Raw genomic sequence first — 15,390 nt, 5'->3', positions numbered from 1 at the left:
CCTAAATTGGCAAAAAAAAAAAAATGCAAAACTTCAGAAGAAACCTTCTAGTCTGGCAATTCTTTCCCTCATGCCAAAACTTTAATATGAATTTTAGTCCCTCCCACAGCACCTCTGAGCTCCTCCCTCTAAAACTTTCCAAAGTCAGAAAATTGCTAGTTGTGGGAAATATAAAGTGTGCTTGACTAGTTCTTATGTTCCTCACTGAAAAATGGGAAGCTTGAATTTCTGACAATTGCAATAGAAAAACCCTTCCTTCTGGATTTCAGTATGTCAGATTTGGATGAGTTTTAGCAAATTTCTTCTCTGTAAATTCTAATTATAAATAGGAATTTTGTTTCTAGCAGTGATATATCCAGGTTCACTGGACTCCAAACACTTYTTCTCTCTTCTTATATTCCTGGGTTTCTAATGTATTGAATTCAAAAAAAAAGTTTTGTTGATGTAAGTAGTCTTGGAAGACTGGTTTCTTGTTTCTCATCAGTGTGAAAGGCAGCTTCGTTTATACTACGAATGTAAGCCTTGAATTTAGTTAATGAATTATTTATTTGTATTAGCAGAATCCTCTTGTTCTATAGCCTATCTATCTCCAGTATTTGGATTTTCAGCACGCTCAGGAAGTACTTCCACTTTCTCAAAGGAGCAAAATGCCATCAGCTCTGAAAGCAGGGCACRGGTGACTCACAACATCTAAACAGCTGTCCACAAAAAACGTAAGAAAGAATGCAGGAGTRCCTTTCTGGCTGCCCTTACTTTGTCCCCCCTCCTGTACACCCACCAGGAACAAGCATTTGAAAGACGGTCTCAGGCTAGAGGCCACACGGGGCGTTACGCCCAGGGGTGGAAGAGGTGGGTCTCTCTCCATAGAAGGCTGGCTCCAGAACAACAGATGTGTAAACCCAGGCCCTCCGTGCTGTTGCAGAACCTTTCCCATCAGCTAAAGTAGAGGATACGCAGTTAACACCATCTGCTAGGATCTGGCTTGACATATTTCTATCTTGAAGTATTTTCTTTAAAAAATAGTTAAAAGATAATGTCTACTTTGCCAGTGCAACTACAATACTTATACTTTACATACTTTCATGTGAGTCCAGTTTGTCATTATTTCAATGAAACTATGTTTGGGAGATGAAGACCAGTATCAATCACAGTACTCAACCAACCATTACCAAATTATTTGGTTAAAAATAACAGCAGTTAAATTTTGGCATTCATACATAAAAACACACTGGATCAACAATCCACCTACCACTCTCCTGTGTCCAACGGAGTCAGTAGCAGATGCTTAGGAAAAATAAAAAAGAAGTCAAGTATATTATGCTACTTGCATATATTACTTTAACGTATTTTACTAAGTTCTGACGATCTACAGCTTATGGATTTCCGGAACTGAAAGCTATATGTGCAACACTGGTTTTAATAGCTATTTCTGGACCTTTCATCCATAAATTTATACAATAACTCTTTGCATATATTTATCCCTTTGGATTTCAAAACATCTTGTGGCAATGAGTTACACAACTAAACTATGTGCTTATTTGTTTTTGCTTTTAAAATTGCTGCCAAATAGTTCAGTTAGGTTCCCCTCTTGTTTTAGAGAAACAGGTACCATCCGTTCTCACCTCACCTTCACATACATCTTCACCACATCATTAGTGACTTTATTAATCTCCAGCATATCCTCTCTATTTTTTCTAAGCTGAAGATTACAGAAGTACATTTTTACTGTACCTCTGTCTCCAGAACTGCACACAATATTCAGGAGTGACCAGATCAAAGATCATTGTTATAATAGCATAGCAGTGTTCACTCAATTCGTCAGAGGCATGATTGCCCTCTATCAAAAAGCCATTTCAGCTCTCCCGTAACGTATCACGTTTACCAATACGTCTACTGCAGGTGAGCCAGTTCAGTACACACTCGAGTTAACAGTTCAGAATACTGTTTCAGTTCTGTTGTACAGATTTCTCAAACCCTTTTGGATGTTTTGTTTTAAACTTCTGCTAAGGCTTAAACCTAAGACAATTCCTCCAAGTTGTCCCTCAGTGAGTTTCCTGTAATGAACTCCAAGCATTTCTTTTTGTCACTATGTTCCTTGAGCATAAGATGTCCTTTCATACCTCTGTCACAAGTCAGCCCATAGACTTTCTAGGAGCCTTCCTCCTCATCTTTCAGTAAAAGAGGAGGGTATTCACCTTTCTTAAAAGTATTTTTGGGTTGAGAACTGAGAAAAGATGTTTTCTTAATGGTGGGTTTTGAGCATCTTATATACATGCGTTTCTGAATTTTCACTACGTTACTTTTGAACAAGCTCCCTGTCCCTGGAAAGCCTCTACCCTTTTAGTTGTTCCTTTTAATTGCCTTTTGAAGACTTGCTCATTCTATATAATTCTTTTTAACATATATTAAMATGACAGATTTTGGGGGGATATTGAATTTGTGTCGCTATTGAAGAGTGGCTCTTTGAGTAGYTCCTTGGAAATGAACCAAGAGTTTTTTCTCTTCTTACGGGGCCCACGATTACTTGCTCCAAACAACAGTCATTTATAGTGTTTGCAAATTTAGTTTCTGCATCAGTTCCTGAGGCAACAATCATCCAGTTTCCATATGAATAATTGATGTCTCTCAGTATTATTAAGTTTTCTTCTCTTTCATTTTCTCTGGTATTTTATAATACATCTCTGACACCCTATGAATAAARTGGTCAACAGTGTTGCCCAGGTAGCAAGCTCTTTCTATACAGGAACAAAGTTTCTTCCAGAAAGTTTCTGTAATCCTTATGTTCATCAGGCAACAACATTGTTGTTATTTTCTTTATTTGACAACATATTTTTAAAAATTATATGATATCATGTCTACACTAATAGAACTTATTTTTCCATTCCTGTGTAATCTGTATCCTGGAATCACAGTGTTCTACTTATTGTTTTTATTCTGTCAAACTGCTGAAATCCAGTTAGGCTAGCATCTGCATTAGAAGCTGAGCAGTACAATTGACTCTTTTTTTTTTTTAATAATATTGTCATTTATGTAAAGCATCTGTGCCTGTGAAATTATTATGACTGCTATTTTTTAGGATCCCTACTCAAATGCAACTTTATGTCCTGATAATAATTCTTGATAATAATTTCTTGATAATAATTTTCTTTCATTTCTTGTTTCTTGCTATATCTTACTGGTACTTTAATCAATATTTTTCTTGTGTATGGTGTTAAACTTTTGTTACTTCATCCCYGAAGAACTGATGAGAGCAAATTATATACTATGTTGCTTCTAGCAACTCTCCCCCCATCTTAAGAATAAAGACTATTAAGAAACCCTTTAATAGGAATTGCCTCATTTTGCACCTTGCAGTAGAAATGCTTTGTACTCAAAAGCTTTAGTAGAGCACTGATCAAGGATGTAGGAAAGCCAAAATCTAAAAACTTCACAGTCCAAGTAGGGTTTGAGTCCAGACCTTGTGTTTTCTAGGATGGTTGCCTGGCTGTTCTGTTTCTTTAATGAAACTCAGGAACAGACTCTAGAATTCAGAGCAAAACCCAGTATTCCCCATTCTCCATTCTCTCTTGGGATAGCCCTCATCTCTGGACTATCAGTTCATGTTCTCTCTTGATAGTTGTTCTCTGGCTTCACAAATCTTGCATGCTTGTCTATACATTGGCCCCATTTCAAGGGAGACAGCTAAAATAGTACCATCTTCGTTCAAGTGTGTAGGAGCATTATCTAGAAGTGAAAAATAGATTAGATATATCACCAGGCACAGGTAAGCAGCAAGACAAGGCTTGTATGACTTGCTGTGTAGGAATTTAGACACAGAACTCCTCATAAAATAAATGCAGCCTAGGTAGGCTTCGTTGAGTGACTATGTCAATGCCCAGGCTGCATGGCATGTCCCTGTCACATCCACACTGGAGGAGCCCCAGCCTCCTTTAGAGCACAATAGCTACATTCACACTACATTTTGCAAGAGTATCTTGTGGTACAGCACTACATGCTTTCATGTCTCTGGCATTCAGATATTATTATTCCAGCTGTCTTGAAATGAAGGGCCACAGCCAGTACAGTCTCATGGCTTCTCTCTGAATTTGCTGTGCAGTAATACTGCCTGCGCCGGACAACAGACATCCTGCCTCAGGGCCACTCACATCAACCACAACACAGCCGAGTGTTTATAACTTAGCAGTTTCTTGTCACGTTAGGCAAATTCTGGAGTAGAGCTGTGTGAGGTGCTACTGTCATCACAACAAAATGTTCACAATGATTCAGAACTACTTGGAGCTGCCACTTTACAGAAGTTTGCTTACATTTCCTATTCAAAGCGGGCCCACACTGGCAGGGCAGCACTAAATAGAGGGTGCAAGGAGGGCAGTGAAGTCCCACAGAGCCACAAGACAGGTTGGTGGAGCAGGAGCTGCCCAGGTGCTCCTGTATGCAGCAGGTTATTGCTTCATTGTCAAAAGAAAGCTCATGTGAGAAAACAGTCATTCCCTATTTTGTCTACGTTTTCTAAAGAGAGCCCACCACTCTCTTCCTCCGCCCCCATGGCTTTCCTACAAGAGTGCCAGATATTCAGCAACTGTGGCCTGCCTTACWGTAGGTAGCAAGTTAGGTGCCTGCAACCTGTAAAATCAGTCAGTACACATCCAGAACTGCAGGCAGACACAGAAAATTAGGAATGAGAGAAGAGGAAATATGTCATTCCTAAGCAGTACAAGGGGGTAAATGAAAAGCTCAGTAGGATGCAATAAGAGAGGGTACTTGACACTACTATTTCACCTGGCTCATACTATGCTAAAAGCAGGTACTTATAGACTTATATTGATGAGATCACATAGTTTTTGCAATTATCTTGAATTTGGTCCCCTTGGAAAATGCAACATTCAAAACTCAGCCTTAAGGAAAGGCACTTAAGGTGCACTAGTCAGCTGGGGATCAAGTCCCGTGTATGCAACTACTGTCAAAATAATGCATATTGTGTCTGGCCAGCAATGGTCTAGTTTGAGAAGTCACTTGCTTCCCAGAAAAACTATTAGCTAGCCTATCAAGTCCAACAATATCATGTCCCTGTCAAAGCAAGTATCTCTTATTTGCTTCTCCTCYCCCTACCTACACTGCCAGGGGAAAAGTAAGAAAGTGTGAATTGCTGCTGGAAGACTGTCCCTGCCCTCAGCCTTCTCACTCCAATACAAAAATACCTAGATTAACACACTTRTCTGTCGAGCACTCTCCGTGGCATGCACTGACCCAAGTCCTACTTATAGAATGATTCACAGATTCACAGAATGGTTGAGGTTGGGAAGGACTTCTGGTGGCCACCTAGCCCAAGCTACCTGCTCAAGTAGGGTCACSTACAGCAGACATTTGCTCCTTTGGATTCCTACCAGGGCAGTTAGGAACTGGGGCTTGGTCTAAGCCAGTCCTCAAGTCTAAAAGGCAGGCCACTATTGAAATTGTTCATCTTAGGTTCCCACATTTAACTTCAGAGATGCAAGGCTAAAGGTTCCCTACTCCATTCATTAGCTGCTTCAGCCTTTCAGAAGAAAACAGAGYTGTTTCTTAGCAAGTTTGACATGCCTTCATGGCATGTCAATCCCAAAAGTAGATGGAGTTGCAGTATGATGATGTACAACATACAGTAGAACAGCTTTCTACTAAGACTCAAGATTATAGTCATTTCATTATTAAATTATTATATTCATTAATACAGTCTGTAAAATATACTCTTTTACTTACTACAGTTAGGATCATTCTCAAAGATTATGGTCACTGCTTGGCTAGTATTTTTTCCTGTGTCTTATTACTTCAGTTTTAGTTTCTTCACTCCAAGTTGCTCCTACTTCTTTTCAGATACTTGTTTTAATATCAAAACTGCATTTAGTTTATGCTTTTCCTCCACATTTTGCTGAAGCTTCCCCCTTTGAGGAAAGCATAAACGTAGCACAATTTATATTTTGAATTAGTATGTATTCAGTTATCAATAGGAAGTTTTTGACTTACCAAGGTATCATCAGTTGCTGGGTTTTTTCCTCCCCACACAATCTGTGAACTGTTTCCATGCTACTCTGTCCACCTCTAACTGTTCACAGAAACAGCTTCAGGTGTATGTCACATAAGACAACCTAAACAACATTTACTGGTTAAGGGGCAATATACTGTTCTTCCTTCATCCACTCCCAGTGGTACCAGTGTGACACTTCAGTAAGATGACTGAACTCTTTAAGCCAGTAAAGAACTCACCCCACAAAAAAAGTGCATTTTCCTGTATTCTCAGCTTTCCAAAAAAAACACACAAAATTGCTACAAATTACTGGCCCGCAGAACAACCAGCCTCTGTGCCAGTCAGCAATACTCCGTTTTTGCACAAATACTGGTGCCAAATATTTAAGGGTTCTGTTTGAAATATGACAACTTGCTGATGACAAATGATCGTCAACATCAATTTATTCAAGTCTGTCACAGTTCTATTTGTTTTAAAAAAACAGAAACAAAGAAATTCCACATTTTCTTCAACATCAAAGTGCTCTGAGTGACTTCAAATATATGGATAGAAGACACTGCTATCAGTGATCATATTGTCCATCTCTTCAGGATTACAGCTGACATTCATAGGTAAATATGAGTGTTCTTGCTGTATAGCTGTGCAAAAGGAGCTGCAGTGTTTACATGTTTTCTTCCATTTTAAAGTGTTTCCACATATAAAGCGTGGCATCTTCTGCTTATAAATCTGTGTACCTCCAGAGATTAAAAAAAAAAAAAAAAAAAAAAAAAAAAAAAAAAAACATTAACCTTCATTTCAGTTGAATTCTACAACTTGAAAATACTTGTTACATAGATGGAAAATATACTTGGATGATAGCTGCCTATGTATAGCAAGTGCTCTTAGACCTTCAATGGCACTAGCTGCATAAGCTGCAACTTGGGCAGTCCTTCCTCAGAAACAAGTGACTAGATTTAAAAAAACACACAAATTCTCAAGTCATATCAAAGCAAAGACTAGACACATACACAGTCTATGGTGGCTTCCATCTCCATGTCACTCTGCTTATTCATCTACGAACTGATAGTTCTCCTGTCCCTATGATGCACAGGAGATGTAAGCTTAAAACCCCTCCGACCCGAGAATGGTACGGGCTCCAAGTGCTCATCCTCTTGGGGGAGTGTTCTTGGCCCCGGGCTATCACCTACAACACGGGTATCAGCACTTTGCTTAGAGCAGCCACAGCTGCCCTTTGAACAGGACCTGATCCAAGCAGTGCGTTAAACATGCTTCCAGAACAAATCCTTCAGCCAGAATATTTCCTAGGTCTTCCTAGACTCTGAGAAGCTAACTRATGGCTAGATCTAGCTGAACTTTTGCAATGAAAGCTGAATTACAGATGTGTAAACTATTTTTTATCTCCTGAGGTGTAGAATCCCAATARATAGATATATCTCAATAAACATCAATAACATATATTTGCCATGATCTATCATAAGTCATTCTGATAGCCTCAATAAGCACATAAAAAGTTTCAGCTGCAATATTTTAGATGGCAACAAAATGGCTTGTTTGTTCCTGGTCTTGGCAAACAGTATCTTAAAAGACACRTCTTTATGCTATATTTGACAACATACTTAGTAAGAAAATTCCTCTCGTTAATCCACAGGGAACAATGATAGGGATACAAATTTAATGTAAAGTTTGTACATCAACATCTTCACARTGCCTTAAAAACAATAGGAATCTCTCTTTACTCTTTTTATTTCTTTTAAATCAAATCTAAGATTTCTATGAGAGGAGTTTACAGGCTTATGTTTACAGGTAACATAGGAGATGAAATAGCTATTTTTACTGACACTTTTTCCTGTAGTGCAATCAGAAATCTTGTGAATTAATGTTGCCAGCTAATGAAAAATTCTGCTCTACAGATAACAGGAACCCAGAAGGGAAATAAATCAAATTAAATACAACTACAAATGAAAATAGGATTGAAAGAACAGTGGATGTGATACAAGTGTATAACAAAATAGACAAATCAACTAAATACTTACACTGTGTTACTAGCATCAAGCATCTAAAAATGCTGCTCATGACACAGTTCAATATCTGCTAAGCAAATACTACCTGGTATTTTAGAAGACTGATGTAAAGGCAGGTTGAAAGAATGCATGCTTGGAAAGGAAAGACTTGCTCGATGTATTTTCCAGAAGTTTGCATCTTTTCTTCCTTTGCTTTTATTTATAGGTGGCAAAAGTCTTTGATCTGGAATGCTTTGCATAGATTGCATGGGAGAGCTTGGGAAATCGGTGTACCCAAGGGATTTTGTCCTTACATCTTTTACTTTACTTTTTTTCCCTCGTTGCCTCTTGAGAAGCTCTGGTACTTTATARAGAACATTTTTTYCTTTTTCAATTTTGAAATTTTGTTTGTCATAATCTAGAGGTACCATTGACTCTTCTTGCTTTTGGCAGCTGGTTGAAGAATTCTTAGCTGACTCTTGAGGTATCCTTGATCCTATAAAGTTAACATTCATGACAGGAGTAGCCTTCTGGCTTGATYTTTTAATACCAACTCCTTCTATTAAAAGATCTGTTACATTAAATGGAGGCAGATCCAAAGGAGCCTTGAGAGAAACAGAGATATGTATYACATTCAGATAGATTCAAAATATTAAGTGATAAAGATCCTGCAGTCTTATATATTAATTCTAAATGCATAGCATAGAATATGGCAAAACCTATGAAGACCTTGAGTCATAAGTCTTAATGTGAGCTAGATCTTTTGTTTGACTTCCCAAGCAATGAAAAAAATAAAAACAACTCATGTCTACAACAAGTAGAAAAAATATGTAAGGAAATTTTAAGAAAACCAAAAGGTACATTCTATTTTGCTCATTTGATATAGGATGATATGTCAAATATTAATAGGATACAGTGATTCCATCTATTTATTGCAACCTTCACTGGAGGAAGTACCCAGTATAGATCAGAACTTCAGTCCTGGGTTCACACGCAGCTGAATGCTTTATAGACAAGAGTCCAGTAAAACCACTAAGCTCCCCCCAACCCAGGATTTATACAAATATAATAAGCAATTATGCCATCTGATTTCCTCTAAATAAAGGCAGATTTCTCCTGCACTGCACTGATTCCTGATCTATATATAGTATATTCAGTTTTACAGACTGAATACAACTAAATTCCACATTTAAGTAAATTATATGAAATTACATGAATGCAGATATAAAACGCATACTAAAAATGTAATAAAACTAATAATATCTTCAGTAAGATTAAAAAGCACAAATACTTTTTCTTCCATTTTAACAGTGATTTGGGGCCCAACTACACATTAAACCATTCCCAAATGGCTGATCTGCTTGAAGTCATTGTCTTTAGACTTAAGAGTGAAAGAAGGAATATTTAAATTTTGCACAAAGTCATAGGAGTATTCTGTTACACATACAATTGATTTAAGTGCTCCATTTTAAACTGAATCTCCTATGTCAATAAAACTTTACTTAAACTTCAAAACAAGTTTCAGAATAAATTATCCTTAGACTGAATGTAATGCTAYATCCTCCATACCTCTTTCCAGAGAAGTTCAAATTTTCCTGTATCCTTGTTTTTGCCATTTTTTTTATTACTGAGAACTACTTTGATTGTGTCTTCTTGTACTTGGGTACATAGTTCTGCTGTGACTGGGGTTGAAGGAAGCATAGTTGGGCTAGTGTTGATTTCAATTAGCCACGGTTTAAAGTCCTGCCCAAGAATAAAATCTGCCCCATATAACTCAAAACTGTTCTTCCTGTGTTCAACACTCTCTTGAGCCATCTTCATCGTGTAGATGATGGCTTTTTTCATTGATGGACATATAAGGTTTTGCCACACAGTGCTGTGACCTTTCTTTTCTAAGTACTCCTGAAATTTAGTGCTGGACCACATATTGTGACACGGCAACAGGGTATTCCTATTTGAGGCATTTTTGTAATGCTTCTGGATAGAGTTATTGCAGAGATGAATCGAACTGTAAAGGAAGCAGATACAAAGCTATTGCCCAGATGCAAACAGTAGAAAACTCAAAAAATGCAGATTAAGGAGAAATGCAGAACTGATCACACCGGAAGCAAAATCRTCTTTGCCCTAAAAGCCATAGAATTTGGAGAGTAAAACCATTTTCAGGTTCTTTAATTTCCTCACATTTGAAATAAAGGATAATTTTTTATTAAAATGTCAGAGTGAAGAGAACTGTATTCACTTCCTGGGCCTTAGATAAGAAACCAGGGTACAGAAAATTTACTCAGTGAATTAAGTCTGGCTATGCTTCCATCCTCACCACAGCGTTATCAGGATACCCAGTAAAGGTTGTAAAAGATTCCTTGTGTTGAGCAATGCCAGATAATCAGTGGAAAACACTAACTGTGGACACACATTCGTGATTCACTTCATTAGGCGCCACGCTTGAGAYAGAGTGTTAGAAAAATACCAATTTATAGAATAATGCAAATTTTCAAATAGAAATCATACAGAATTTTCTCAAACTGTAGCAGTGTCCATCTCTATCTATCTAAATATCTAAAGTATTTGACTTTAAAAGTGTCATATATTTAAGACTGAATCACATAGCACTGTATTTTTTTGTCACAGCATTCTAAAATGCCGCTAAACTAAACTTCCTGTATTACTCAAAACAGGTTAAAGATTCTTAATGTGACATGTTATAAAACACAGCCCCAGACTGATTTAGCAATATATAGCATATTAGCACAGATTGTGTTGAAATGCAACTACAGAAACTCCATAATAGGTAAAATATTACAATWTCTGAAAATAATCATAATGTTGTATCTGATATGCTACAGACATTTCAGTGTAATCTTGCTCATTCACTTCTGTGCACATAAATTTTGCTTATCCTTCCTTAGTTACCTGTCCAGATCATCTAAGGAGAAATGTTGTGTAGAAAACCTCAGGTAGCTCTCTTTATAAAACCATATGGTTAGAGGATTCCAGTTGGTAACAAGAAACCATTGCCTGATGTCAAATTTTGTGTCATAGATTAACAACGGTGTCTCAATATATTTCTGAGCAACCCATTCATTTTCCTTTACTGAACATCCCTCTGTCACCTCTACTAGCCTCAGGATATCATCCAGTCTATCTTTGCATACAATATCTGAAAGAGGAAAAAAAATRATGTAAGCACTAGTGTACTGACAGCTGTTGAATGAAAGGGGAGGCAATATACATGTAAAAATTTCCATTAATTTTACTCAYTTGTAATATACGGTACAATTATACTTGCACAGTAGAAGAATATTAGGGATTATCAAAAAAAAAAAATGACTTGCAGGAGAACTGGACACAACAGCCCTATCTGCTTACATGGATTAGGTGAAATAATAAATACAAAATGAAAATAATTTGTTTACATTATTTGACGTCAGACTTTTGACTCTGATCCTTAAACGTTTAAGCACATTCTGGTTCTCAAGCATACAGCTGGCTCCATACTAACACACTGAAGTGAATGAGAACTTACATGTTTTCAGCTCAGTATACGCACAGTATTTTGCTGGAAAAAAGTATTCCCCCAGAATGGGAAGCTCCTCTCTCTCTTAAGTGCACTGGCACACTTCAACCAAAAGAAGTCAGAGTTTTATAATAACAAGACCCCATCTCAAGAGTAAGAGAACTAGATTCTGCTCAAAACTAAAGAAAATAAATTCTCATTATCCTTGAACAAACATATAAAAATTTTACTTTAAATGTGAAATAAAAGATAATGGCAATTTATTAAGTTAAGAATTTACCAAGTTTTTTCCTTCAACACGCAGACTTCTCAGCATCTTGTAAGGTACTAAACAGGTTCTAATTATGAAAAAGGAGAAGATCTAAATAAAAAGAACTATATGAAGACTATTTGAAAAAGTGTCAATTTTACAACAGRTACAAATATTGCTTTGCGAACATTCTCCAAAAGTTGATTCTGTAATCAGCTAATGAACTTCTCCAATGAAAGATAAAGAAGTTATTACCTCTGCCACGAGATTTTGCTCCAGGTTTAATAATCCATATGTTGCGATTACCATCTATAGCTTGCTGTGGATTTGCTGACCTGATTTTGGATAGAATAGTTTGACACTGGCTAATATAACTATATGCATTGCAAATGACAGCACCTTCACTGCAAACAGAACAGTATAAGGTATTAGTTTACACATCACTGCGCTAAAAGCAATTTATAAGGACTTAGTCACATTTAACTTTTTTCTAACATCACAAAAAGATACTACTTCTTGTATTACAAATAAATACATCCACCTAAAATGAAACAAGCATAGAAAAGCAAGGATTTAGGGCTTTTTCTACATTTATGCTTTCCTCATTCCAAAAGGACTAGAAGASTAATCAGGTGAAAGTCAGGAGTACTGTGGGTGAGGTTTAATTTTAAGAAGCAAGCCTTCACTCACACATTTCAAATAGTGTTATGGCCACATGACAAACATACTGCTATTCTTGCTGTATGGTGTCTTCCTCAAATACAAACTTAAGATTAATTTCAAAAGCAATTTTGAAGTGTCTAGGAATTGGAAAATTTAGTGATATAATGAAACCAAGGATTAATAAATATAACAGTGTCGGTCKTCTTTCCAAATAATACAGCTCCTGACTACAGATAACTGGCATATGAAAATTTGCAATATGGATAGCATATGAAGTAGGAACAGAGCCAGGGTAGCTACAGGAAAGAGAAAGGGAATCATTCCTTACGTCAGACCTAGCAGACCAGAAATATTAACACCTAGGGAAAAAACAAACAAGCACACTAAGCATTCTCCTTATTGAGAGCACCAACCCTTTTGCTTTGTGCAGGCCCAAGTTAAGAGGCAAATGAATGAGTGTATAATCTAGTGGATTAATTTTTTCTGCAATGGAGTAAGTATATCATTCAAGTTTATCTTAAGGCTAGGTCTAAATCCACATCTGTTATACTGCTGATGAGTAGCCATAAGGCTATTCAATATTTTTGACCTCTTCCTCTGCCTTCCRAAAGAACTTCAGGGACCACTGCATTGTACAAACCAACATCTCTGTGAAAAAAATCCCAAACTATTAAATCAAAAAAAAAATCCAGTAGCCATAGATAAAATACTGGTATCTATCTGAAAGAATTTCATACTACTAAAATAAACTCTATAGTTTGTCCTTTCCATTGTGCATTATGTGTATGCTTATTAGTTTCACAAAAGGGAATACATTCCCTCTAACGGGGTTAGATTTTCATCTTACATTGTTTTGCAAGTTTCTTTGAGATGAATGAAGCTCTGAATGGCCAAAATAATTTCTTTTTGGTTAAATTGAACATTAGAGTTACTTTTCTGACCAGCTAGTTTCAACATTTTGAATCAGACTGTCACACAGACAGTCACAGAATACCTTACAGTAGCATGGGGCTATTTGCCCTGTAATGTCCTATTCATTGTTCTAATCTAAACTTTTAGCCAGGACTTGAATTTAAAGTAGTTAATTGTAGCAAYGAAAACTTACTGAACAAGACAATAGTAGTGATCAAGTAGTTCATTCCATTTCTCTTCACTGAGTATGGCAGAACCATCAGCTATTCTGTCAATGTCTTTATGTTGCATCTGCTCAAGGTAGGTCTCGCACACAAGGCAAGCCATGTCTACTAGTTTTCCAGGAAGCTGTTTGACGTTCATTTCATTATAACATTCAGAACCTTAAAAAATCAACCCCCCAAAAAATAGGCCAGGGGTTGTTAATGGTATCTCCTGACACTTTGTATAAGCACAGATATAATTACAACTGAAAATGTTCCAGAGCTTAAGAACTTATTAACTGTAAGAACTAACCTTATATCTGATAGCTATCTTCATATTAAGGAGAGGATTAGATTTTGATTGAAAAGTACTTTCTTTGCTTAGGTTGGGATATTTTCTTTTTTAAAAGAGAAATCAAGGTAAAAAAATTACTTATATTGGTGTTCGTAACATCATGCAGTGAAAGTCACAAGGAGACTTCCATATTTAAAATAGGATCAACACCAAATTTGAGAAAAACTTGTCACTTCCTTAGAAAACACTGTCCTTCAGCCAGAAAATGACCCCTTGTGTATGGCAGTATTTMACCATTCTTCAAACATTGGGAGTCTTGAGGTATGACCTGGAGTTTATTAACAGCATGAAAATATGTGTTGTAAATATGGAAAAATTCACTYAGCAGCTCCTGGCTCAGTGAAGCATGATTAGATGTACAATAGATTCTCCGTGCAAATTTCTAGCTCCTCTAGTGTAAGACAATATTCACATCTGGCAAGTCTTTCCCAATCATCCACTGAAAGACACGAGTCTAAAACGTAAAAACGCTGACATAAATATGCAAAGCGCCCAGGCAGTGGAATAGCCAGGAGCACAGTAAATGCCTGACTATAGCAGGACTGGATTTTTACTCAACTTTCTCATAGTTTTCTTCTGACAAATATCTCTTTAGAATTCTGTATGTCAGTCTGCCCTTACTTGGACTGACATCCCTCTCTCTTGAGTAGATTTTTGATTTATTTCTGCAGTTCCTCACAGTCCTCCTATCATTAACCTGCCACCAAGGAGTAACTCATGCCAGTATCCACTCATCCTATCATGATTATCTTCTCAGCTCCCACTTCCACAGCAGAATTGAAAAATTCTTGAACGGTATGGTTATATCCTGCTTATATCCAAAATGTAAACTTTCATCTCACAGTATCCAGGCATTTGTAACTGGCTCATTTGTTTTTCAGGAAGTCACAGGGCCTACACCAACATCATGGACAGCTGATTAAGTTCGCAGATAACAAGCTTCTGTGCTTATCCAGCTCTGGAAAACACAGCCATCATCCCTGATCTAACTGAACTGGAGTGGACAGCAAGAATTTCTGCTGCTGTCAAGGCAGGCAAGTGTAATCCCCATAAGTTTTTTAAGACTTCTTTGCTTATTTAGAAGCCATTTTTATATATAAGATCTCAAGAAGATTAAAGACAACAAAAGGGATGAGGTAGAACAACATAGGCTAGTAAGGGCTGTGAAAATGTAACTATATTATGTGACATAGCACCGTGTGCTATACCAGTGTGCGCTAACGGTAGGTAAGAGGTAGACTATTCCTTTAAAACCTTCCTTTTCCTCCATCAGTAAAACACACTGTGGACTGCAGCAGAACGGAATAGAAGCGCTAAACAGAGTCAACTTGTCTGTTTTTAAAATGTGATTTGAGTTACACTAAGAATTTGGGGCCCTCAGTAGGCTTTTCTAATACTTTTTGTTTATAATAATTTTAAGTGATGGAGAAAATGTGATTTCTCTGCTATAACTGCAAGCAGCTGTGACAATAATAAATTTCAAATTCCAAGTTAT

At 37.0% G+C, this 15,390-nt stretch overlaps 1 protein-coding gene across 1 annotated transcript in view; it reads right to left on the bottom strand.

The window, feature by feature from the left end:
• Positions 1-8,054: 8,054 nt before the first annotated feature.
• Positions 8,055-15,390, bottom strand: part of TTLL8 (tubulin tyrosine ligase like 8) — a 17,011-nt gene continuing 9,675 nt past the window's right edge. Inside the window, exons 9-13 of the mRNA XM_085299923.1 lie at positions 13,531-13,720; positions 12,018-12,166; positions 10,909-11,155; positions 9,568-10,006; positions 8,055-8,603 (exon numbers count right to left, since the gene is read on the bottom strand). Of these exons, the coding sequence (XP_085156049.1) occupies positions 8,055-8,603; positions 9,568-10,006; positions 10,909-11,155; positions 12,018-12,166; positions 13,531-13,720 (1,574 nt within the window). The remainder of the gene's footprint in view (positions 8,604-9,567; positions 10,007-10,908; positions 11,156-12,017; positions 12,167-13,530; positions 13,721-15,390) is intronic.

The sequence above is a fragment of the Rhea americana genome, unplaced genomic scaffold, assembly GCF_003343005.1.
Source record: "Rhea americana isolate MKP2758 unplaced genomic scaffold, rheAme1 scaffold_156, whole genome shotgun sequence".
Taxonomy (NCBI): domain Eukaryota; kingdom Metazoa; phylum Chordata; class Aves; order Rheiformes; family Rheidae; genus Rhea; species Rhea americana.
The sequence above is the reverse complement of the archived record's forward strand: the minus strand, read 5'-3'. Positions and strand labels throughout refer to the sequence as shown.